This window comes from Neodiprion lecontei, chromosome 3 (assembly GCF_021901455.1).
Source record: "Neodiprion lecontei isolate iyNeoLeco1 chromosome 3, iyNeoLeco1.1, whole genome shotgun sequence".
NCBI classification, from domain to species: Eukaryota; Metazoa; Arthropoda; class Insecta; order Hymenoptera; family Diprionidae; genus Neodiprion; species Neodiprion lecontei.
The window spans coordinates 10,251,737-10,261,809 of record NC_060262.1 but is presented as its reverse complement, the minus strand read 5'-3'; the positions used below and the strand labels follow the sequence as shown (position 1 = coordinate 10,261,809).

Here is a 10,073-nt window from a genome sequence, read left to right as displayed (position 1 = left end):
ATATAGAATGGAGCATTTGAACGCGCGGGAATTGTAACTACCTCTCGCGTAATGAAATAAAATACTAAGTCGTTTATTTCGACTAATTCCTGAGCATAATTAATTGTTGCTTTTTGGGATTGAAAGAAATTTGTTCCCAGTATGCCGGCTTGAGGAATTGGGAAATTATTACTGACGACATGAAAGTAAACGGGCATTCCAGATATTTCAATTTTGACACATCCTAAGGTGTGAACGTAATTATCTGTTATTCCTCTCAATTGCAACACATTATTCATATCAATATTATTCAATGATGAAAGATTTCCTACTTTTAAAAGATTCGGCTCCGATCCCGTATCTATCATTACGTTTATTTCGTCTATCAAGTCCTTAGATTTTATTTTTATTGTAGGTACTTGATCAGTGATTTTTAATTTTATTGTTGCGACGCGGACTCTTGTACCTCCTGAGTAATCATGGCTGTTCGGGTTTGGTTGACCCCCCGGGGTCCGCTTTGTGTTACCGAGGGTCCCTGGCCGTTTCCCGAGTTTTGATTACTGGTATTTCCCTCAACATTTCGGCGATACTGCAGTTTACGACATACTTCTATTGTATGACCTGTTCTTTTACAGTACCTGCAAGATGGTAAGCTCCCATTAGTGGAGTTGCTTTCCCGTTCATTGTTCTGGCTATTTTGAGGTAGGTTTTGTATCGGAATTTCACGCCTATTTTCAAATCTATTATTGTCATTGTCAAATCTCTGGGTATTTCGAGGCTGATTTTGTATCGGGACTTCGCGCCTGTTGTCAAATCTGTTGTTGCCATTGTTTCCGTTATTCTCCCTTTCGTTTAGGGGTTGGTTTTCCCGTTTAAAACGACAATTTATTGTGTTATGATTATTTCGCCCACATATACGGCATTTCAGTGATGCTAGAAAGTTAGTTTGTAGCGCGCTTTCTCTTATTTTTTTCCATATCGAATCGTTTACCCAAATCTATAGCTCCGTCAAATGCTTCGGGAAGGGAAGTGTATCCCTTCAAATATAGCCCTGTGCTAAATTCTGTTGGCAGACCCTCTATGAAGCCTTTTAATGTTTCAGATTCTATGGATTTCTCTGTTTCCTCATCTATGCTACCGTTTGCACGTCGTTCACATTCGAGAATTGAAGTTTTGAGATCTTTAATTCGGCCAATGTATTCAATGATATGTTCACTCGGTCCCTTGAATATTCTAGCTAGTTCTCCGCGGTAGAAATTTACTGATCGAGAAGGTGTGAAAACTGACGATAATTTGTCTAGGAATGATTCGAGCGTGTCAAAGGTTTGATCCTCTACTACAATGTACGCTTTATCTTTTAGCTTTGCTTTAATGTTCCTAACCAACTGTTTTTCTAACCTGGGTGCAATCACACCTTTTGCTCGTCTACATGCTCGGACAAACAGTGAGAAAGCTACATTTTCTCCGTCAAAAGATGGTACTCCTGCCAAAATTGCACCCATCGGAATTGATTGTTCTGCCGTAATAGGTTCTATATAATTTTGCGGATGTTCCATTGCACCCGTATTTACTGTTTTTAATATTTCCTTTAAATTTGCTAATTCTTCCTTTATACTGACATCTGAATTTGGAACGCTTTCCTTGGGTTTTATTGATTTTACTTCTAATTTCGCAATTTCGCGTTCTTCCTCCTTTTGTAAATCTTCTAATAATTTTTGCATTTCTGTTTTCTTCCTTTGGTATTCCTTTTTCCGCTCAGCTAATAGCAACATTTGAGGATTCATAGTTTTCCGTTTTAATTTTCTGTCTTCAAGTTCTTCGATTTGTTTCTGAATTTCAGCCTGTTCTCTTAAAAATTCTTTTTCGCATTTTTCTAATAATATCTGAGGATCTTCAACTGTTTCCAAATCTTGAATAGGATTGCTACAATGCGAACTATCGTTTACGTCTATTTGCATATTTGTTGTTTCTTCTCTTGATTCGGGAGTTTGAGATAATGTTTTATTAGTATTTATGACCGTCTGCTCGGTTTTTTCGGACACTGTCTCTATCCTAATTTCTGATTCAGTTTGTTTATCTAATGATTTTTGATTTGACCGCGCTTCCTCTAATTGTCTCTGCGCTTGAACGCGTTCTTCGCGTTCCTTATCTAAATGTTTTTGTATTTCTAATTGTTTGACTAAAAATTCCCGTTCTAATTTTTCTTGCAGCTCATTCTCTCGTTTCCTCATTTGTTCTTCTTGTTTTTTAGCTAAATCTGCTGACCGTAATTCTACCACTTCTTCAGCTTTTCGTAACCTATTTTGCAAGGCGTTAATTTGATCATTGTATGCAGCTTCTGTTGCCTTAAACTGTTGTAATGTACTAGCAATTTTTTCACGATCTAAATCTAATAGCCGTTTTTCTTTATTCACTTGTTCCGTGTAAGCTAATAATTCTGTTTCCGTAAGTGGAGTAGGCTTTCCGGTTTCATTGTCCTTACTTCGCGTTATCGGCATGATTTTAAAATAAATAGGCTTTGCTGTCACCAATGAGTTTCAATACTCATGAAAAGAAAAATTGAAATCGTAATAATAAAAAAAAAAATTCCGATTTTTAGATAAATTCGATCCGCACCGCTGTTACCACTGTTATGAGCTGGGTCGGCTGAAGACCAAACCACTCGATACGTATAACGCTTAGTTGAGACTAAATTTTCCGGATATATTATTTGAATTTGTTGACACCGTTCCCCCCTTAATTAAACTGGCTTTGATGTAAAAATGGTCACTTACCTTTGTTGTTAGCAGTTGATTTTCGGGCTCTGTGGGGCGGCTCTGCGTGCTCGGCGAGGAGGTATACGGTATTAAATGACTGGTTTACACTCGATATGGGTTTAATTACAATTATACGTTTATTCGATAAAAATGAGGTTAGTTATGTACTATGGTAGAAAGGAAGTTTGTGTTTGAGTAAAATAACGCGGAGTTCGCTCAGCGCTCGACGTGATTGGATTTTGTAATAAAAAATTGAGAGAAAGACTTCTTCTTAAAAGCTGACTGACTACTTGATCGACTACTGTTTGACTACTCATTGACTACTCATTGACTACTCATTGACTACTCATTGACTACTCTCTTTTAAAAGATTCGGGTGGTCTTGTCTGAACTACTTCCTGATTGGTTACCAGTATCCTTAAGGGATGCTGGACCAATCAGGAGGGCCTGATAAAATTTTGAGTTTTTCTATTCGTCAAGACTACCCCCGCCCATCGGGTACGGTGTAGCAGGAGAATTTATCATTAACTATCCCGCCTTTACCACACGTGCGGGTAGGAATTTCCGTTTTATGTTTGTATATAATAAAGATATCCTTATTTTAATGTTCGGGCCAATATTGCCCAAACAGACACTTGAGATAGACCCATACGGATCTATCCGTTGCACGTGTTCATTTCCAGAAGTTATAAAAAGGTGATAAAGAGAGCCGTATGCATGCAATGCATACGGAGACGCAAAAATAAAAGTAAAAGATAAAAATATAAAATATAAATGTATTAAATTAGGAGGTAATAAAAAAGATAAAACTAGTGGGTAGGGGCAGAGGAGATCGAGGATGTAACACTACAATCAAATGGTAAATGATGTGTTGGAGATAATCATTTCTCGGTCTGGATTTCTCTTACCATTTATCGATCCATTTTCAATCAGAAGTGATCTCAAAAGCAGTCTAATGTTAGTAAATAATGTTTCAATAGTTTTCATTTCATTCTTGTTTTTGATTTAATTCGTTATTTTATCGGCTTTGTTTGTCTGTCTATCGTTTCATTTACGCGAGTTTATTTTTTGGGGGCTTATTTGTTATCGATATCTGAATCAATCGTCGGATTCGTCTCCGAGTCAGTGCGTAGATTTGTTTGCTCGCGAGTTATTTCGCGTGCTTTTTCACAGTGGTGAAACACACAGCGTGGGATGTATTGAACGTTCGCTGTTGTCTTTGCACGGTTAATGCGAAATGGGGTGTAATATCACCCCGCTGAAAAATTAACTACGTCTAGGGCTCTGTGACGTTGTCCGAGGCTTGGATGAAGCATCTGGTCTACTTTCCGTTACACGGCTTTATTTTATCAGGCTGGAGATATCGAATCGCGCGATGAAAATAAATATCTGCGTATATTGATGAGCGAAATGGCAATTAGAAGATTGGTATATGTATGTATTATTAATGGCTGCAGTGCGTTCCGAATTTGTTACGAAATACGGGCAATTGATTTTTACGATTGTACAATTTCAAGGTAACATGTATACGTCGCTAAAATTTCATGGAAAGATACCGAGTTCATATTTTAGATCGTCGATAAAATACAATTTACACTACTGCGGTTTTGAATAATTGCCAATACAGTTTTAATTTAAGTCTGCAGCAGTAAGTAAGCGCGAAAAATATTTATGTGAACTTAATGTGTCGAATAAATCTACTGTGAGTTGTACTTACACTTGTATGTTCTTTATTGTTAGTTATAAGACTCGGTAACCGAGTTCTCTATTTGAGGTTTTTTTTTTTTATAAGAAAACGTAATATTTCTAAAATCGAATATTTTAATCTCGACCCGAAGTTCACTGACAACGAAGTGAAAAAGAATACGTTATTGCATGCTTGTTCAATATAATTACTGATATAATATTCGGGGAAAAGTTTTTCTCAAATAATTCAAGTGAGAAATTCACTTGCATTTTGACGACTTACTGATAAAATTTTACAATTTAGATTATAGATTTAGTCTGCAAGGATAATTCTATAAAATCAACGAAAATATCCTGATTTGCAATTTCTAATCTGGCCGTTTTTAAAACGATTAATGAAGTGAAATAATAGTATCAGAAGTACAGATTTTAGTATTAGACATTTATTTGTCAATTCAATCATTTACAATGACAACAGAGCGTTACAAATTAAATATGCGAGTTCTTATCATTACATACACACATCATCATATGAGTTACGTTATAATCGGTTCAAAATTATCATCACATTCTAATCAATGCATGATAAATTTCATAGAAATATAACATTACATTTTTTAAACCTATATGTTACACCTATCCTTGTAACAGGAACACTTGGAAGAAATTTAATTTTTTTCTTTTCATATTCGAAATTTTTTTTTTTCCATTCTACTATATCGCTAGTATTATTATCAAATCGTTCACGTTACTTTGACGGCCTTCAAAATTTATTGTCAATCGAAAGAATTACTAGTTGCCGTCAAAGAAAAATGAAAAAACTTTGAAATATGTCTAAGGATTAAGAAATTTACAAAAATGAAGAAACTGAAAAATGCTTAAGAATTAAGATATCGATACAAGCATAAGTCTTAGTCAATAACTGGCGTACCATTTGTCGTAAGATGAGATAAGCTCCTTTGAAAGAGACGCTCAAGTCATGTCAAAAACTTACACAAGTGTCGTGCGCTGCATGTGGCGATCGGATGTGTCCGGTGCGTCATTCAAATTTCCTCCGTTTCCTGATATGTTGTCAGTCTCGTTTTCGGTGCACGTGGTATCTTTGTTATACAAGGATAACCCGTTCAGTAATGAACTCACACAGGGAACGGCTCGCGAACCTTCACAGAATCCTGAATCGACCACCAGTGGGTCGTGGAACCTGACCTTCTTGGGACTGGCTTTCCTGTTTCGATCGGAGGTCCTTCCCCAGCCGTCTTGGCCGTCAGCCTGCGGCGAACGGATGCAACTTCCGCCTCGCTTTTGACCATTCTTCTTTTTGTGTTTTGGTACCGATATCCTGATCGCACCGTCTTCTACGGTGCAGGTCGTAAACGTTATCTCTCCGTTTCTGTCCCTCCCTTGCACCACGTAGCTGTAGGATAAACGTTTGGTTCTCGAACCCGACGCCTTGTGGAAGCTACAAGAGGGACGTAGTTTGCTCGAACACAGAGCCTTTGAACAGAAACTGCTGCCCGAACTCTTGGCGGGGATCGAGATGGGCCGATTCTCTATTTCGTCGTCCTCCTTGCATTCCAATGCCTCCAGCAGCTTCTTCACGAAGTTCGCAGAAGTTGAAGATGAGTAGCTTGACATTGCCTTCTCCGATCACGACATTTCGCGTTCAGTTCCTCGATTATTTCTTCTACGAAACTTCTGGTCGGCGATCGTTGCTCGTGTCTTTGTATAATCTTTTCCATGACAGTCGACTTCCTTGACTACACGAAGAAGCGGTTGTGGTCCTCCGCGTCCAATTCGTCTTCGAGAAAATTGTCCCTCTTGTCTGTCTCTTCGGATTTCATTTCGCTATCGGTCAGGATCTCCTCAATATCACTCAGCCACCTTTCGCCCTGCGTTTTCACCGGGCAATTAAATTTTTTCGGAGTCGATGTGGCTAATGGTAGTATTTGCTTAATGTTTTCGAGGCTCGAAATTTCCGACGACGAGACTTAGTTACAGTCCATGTTATCCTCGGGCGGTTCCTGGTCTTCCGAACTCGACTTCTTCGCCGGAGCGAATTCCTCGACGCGAATTACGCTGTCGGTGCTAACGACCATCTCGTCTTCCTCCAGGTTGTCTAGTTTCTCCGTAGGAACAGGCGGAAGGACCAGGTTCAAGTTCTCTACCTTCGGTGACCCTGACATTTTTGGCAATGTCTTACTCACGTGCATCTTCGAGTAAGCCGCTGACAGTTCCATGATCTCCCCACGCATGTCTAATTCCGGACGTGGAGACAGTCGTGCGGTCCTTGTCAAAATCGGCGTCGCACCGGCTGTAAAAACAAAATGATACAATTTTAAATAAGACACCGTTTGTCAGCCGCCAAAAAATTGATTTTTCTAAAGAAACGAGACGTTGAATTCAATTTATTTCCCGAATTTGAGAATCAAGTTTTTCGAAAATCATGAGGTTAAAATTTCTAATTTTTCTTTTACCTTTTTTTTCATACAAAGGTACGTTCGTTGCAAATATTTCAATACCCGGAACATAGATCCTTCAGACGATGAGTATGGAGCATTCAATTAAAGATTTAAACCGCGTATCTAACTGTCGTTCAACTTGGTTCGTTTACACCGCTATTTTGTAATGACACATCGATTCTTACCTTCCATTGCCGCCATGTACTTTTTGCCGAGTTCGATCAAGTGTGCCTTAGTCGATTGAAAGCTCTTCCTAGTGGATGGGCGGCTCAGGGTCGGTCGTGGGGCAGTCATCCTACCTCTACGCCTATTCTTAAAGCAATCGGGCATCGTCAGCCGCTCGAATGATTTCTTCGCCCTCATTTCGATTTCGCTCGGTCGACGTGGCTTCTGAAAAAAGTAGGAAAGAAACATGGTTATAATCGTGTCATTTATTCGGAAAAAGACGAACACTCGAAAGTTCTCAAAATAACCATTACGTCTATTAGTATCGTTGAAACATCAACGTCTGTGTCAAATTAGCAAAAGAATAAATAAAAAAAGTTCAAAACTTTTCAACTTACGTCTTCTTCGTCGTTTTGGCAAGTTGTGTTGCTGAAACAGCCGGGAACAGACATCGAAGCCATCGTAGTCGATTTTTTTTTTCCTACTCAACAACTAGACGGATCAAACTTTAAATCCAACTGGACTTGAACAGATTCCGTTCGAAACTTTAACTCGGGATACCTTGCAACGTCAAGGGCTAGCTCAGACTCTACAGGTGTTACTACCTCTGCGATTGACTGAGGAATAATGCTCATCGGGTCAAGACGTGCGATATTTATACTCTACGCTAGAAATACCGTTATCACCGCCAGTTTCAGGCTGACCAATCAGGTGCCGCCCTAATGAGCAAAGGGACTACCTGGCCGGCCGAAGGGTGTTTGTGATTCGATGGTCCGCCCGAACCTCTGCTGCACTCGCCTTGCAGCAGACTTTTCGAAAATGTCGGGAGTGGGGCGGTGCGGTATTAGATTTTAACATTTTTCGATCTGGGTAAAAAATTAGAAATATCGAAAAATTGAAGGGTCGTAATATCAAATATCCAAAAACGTGAAAGCGTTACTCTTACGTTTGAATAATGTAAAAAGTCGAAGGGTGGAATAAGGCGAAGCACAAGATATGGATTTGAATCATGACGATTGTATGTTCCGGTCTTAATCATTCCGAAGACTTTATATTTTGGCATTTCTACATTTTTAAATTCTGTGAAATAGATTTTCGCGGTTTAGAAAATTCTATGCTGTGAAGCTTCACCATTTTTATCCTTTAACCGAAAAATTTGCGTACATCTTCTATTCAGGGAAAAGAAGAGATTTTGTGCCATTCTTGTCATGGTTATCGGACGAAAATATTTCTCAAGTCTATCGGAAATGAATTCCGACGAATCCCGTTCTCGTACGTATTGAGCGATGATGCTTTTTTATTTATTCGACTTATAGTGTTTGTTATCGTTCACGCTTCTAATTATTGACTGGAGCATTTTCTTTCACACGATTGTCCCAAGTTTAAAACAAGTTTATCATTTTTCTTGGGTTTGTTTTTCTACAACGATTATACTCGTTTATGTATCGTTGTACGAAGCTAAAAAAATGCCGATTTTGAACACGTTGAAGAGATTTTCCACATTCTTTGTCGGCAAACGATCATTTCGAGCAATCGTCCAATCGCGAATTATTTTTACTTCTATTTACACGCTTCTGATTCCGAAAAATGTTCTTCTCATCGTTTTTCGAAATACGGACGAATTGAAAATAAATAATACTCTTGAAAAAAGGTACACTGAGAAAAAATCGTTATCGGATTTTATAAATATCAATTGATCCAAATAATCCATGCGTTTGTAAAGTCGTGAGACCACATTTATTCAAAGCGACAATTTATGTAATTTTTAAATTACGTCCGAACACGTAACGTACTACTCTAGGGCATATAAATGTTGTGTAAATTAGCTGGGCTACATGATTTAAGATTTTTTTTTCAATACGTTGTGCTATTGGTATTGATTGCCACCGAACAAGTGTAGCAGCGTCACTCCAAAATAGTTTTTGGAAAACATGGCTGGATCAAAACTATAACCCAACATATCGCTTCGGATACCCTTACGAAAAAAAACCCTTAATATGGGGGTGAATTCGTACCCTCAATTCTTTTCTTATGGGAATTCAGCAATACCTATGAATTAGGGCTACGAATTGACACCCAAGTTGAGGGTTTTTTCCGTGAAGGTATCGTTGGCAGATTCGTATGAATCTAGATTAATTGAATGCGAAGGATTCGGGTACACAAGCATTTTTGAAGCTACTTTTCAATCGAGGAAGCTTGCCGTCTACAAGGGATCGAAATTGGTACTACTGTAAATCAATCGTCATTTCGATTCAAAAATGTGAAACATGCACGTCAACGTCGGGGTGACCACAGGTCAGAGAATTCTGGAAAACCTGGAAAACCTGCAAATGTCATGGAATTCTGCAATTCTCGCATAGTCAGGGAATCGTTTACTATATACTTTTTTCATACAAATACGTCCCAAAGTTTTTTTGAGCTTTAGATAAATTAGATCGAATACCAATTTTCTTACCATCACCGCAAGGTTCGCTTCAAACTTTGATTATTCCTGAATATTACATTACGAACGACTGCGCATCGGCTAGCTGTGACAGTGTAACTGAAGTTACAGTTAGTACTTTCGAAAAAAAAAAAAAAAGTAGAATTGTATGGAAAATACGTATTTTCTTTCAATATGTTTTAGCGAATATAGTCGAATGTTTCAGGGAAAATGATAAAATTTTTGTCCGGAAAACCTGGAAAAGTCGGGGAATATCGTGATGGATATTCACTGGCTACGCTGCAGCTTAGTCAGACCGAGTGAAGTACGATCGTACTTTCGAAATTGGTTTTATAAGAGATATCTTTTAGTGAGGATTCCTTCCGGCTGTATGTGAAAAGAGTTTTACAAGTGAAAGCCCAAGAAAAATTTCGCTCCGAAACCTGGAAACACACCAGTGTGAGTCATCGGTATAGGTATACCTAAGCGTCGGTCGTTCAATAAAGCGAATATCAACCCCCCGATGTTTAATGGGCTCGCGTTTTGGATTTGGCATTAGTCAGTTTTCAGTCATTTGGAGTTGTTCACAGTCGAATGGCTCGATAC

At 38.6% G+C, this 10,073-nt stretch overlaps 1 protein-coding gene across 1 annotated transcript; it reads right to left on the bottom strand.

Annotated features, from left to right (window-relative positions):
* Positions 1–920: 920 nt before the first annotated feature.
* LOC124293412 (calponin homology domain-containing protein DDB_G0272472-like) lies at positions 921–2,477 on the bottom strand. Its single transcript, XM_046734257.1, has one exon. It carries the CDS (start codon positions 2,475–2,477, stop codon positions 921–923), a length of 1,557 nt encoding a protein of 518 aa, XP_046590213.1.
* Positions 2,478–10,073: the final 7,596 nt, after the last annotated feature.

Bases quoted from the DNA above. Each gene is read 5' to 3' on its own strand.
- LOC124293412 (XM_046734257.1), bottom strand. From the start codon at position 2,477: ATGCCGATAACGCGAAGTAAGGACAATGAAACCGGAAAGCCTACTCCA.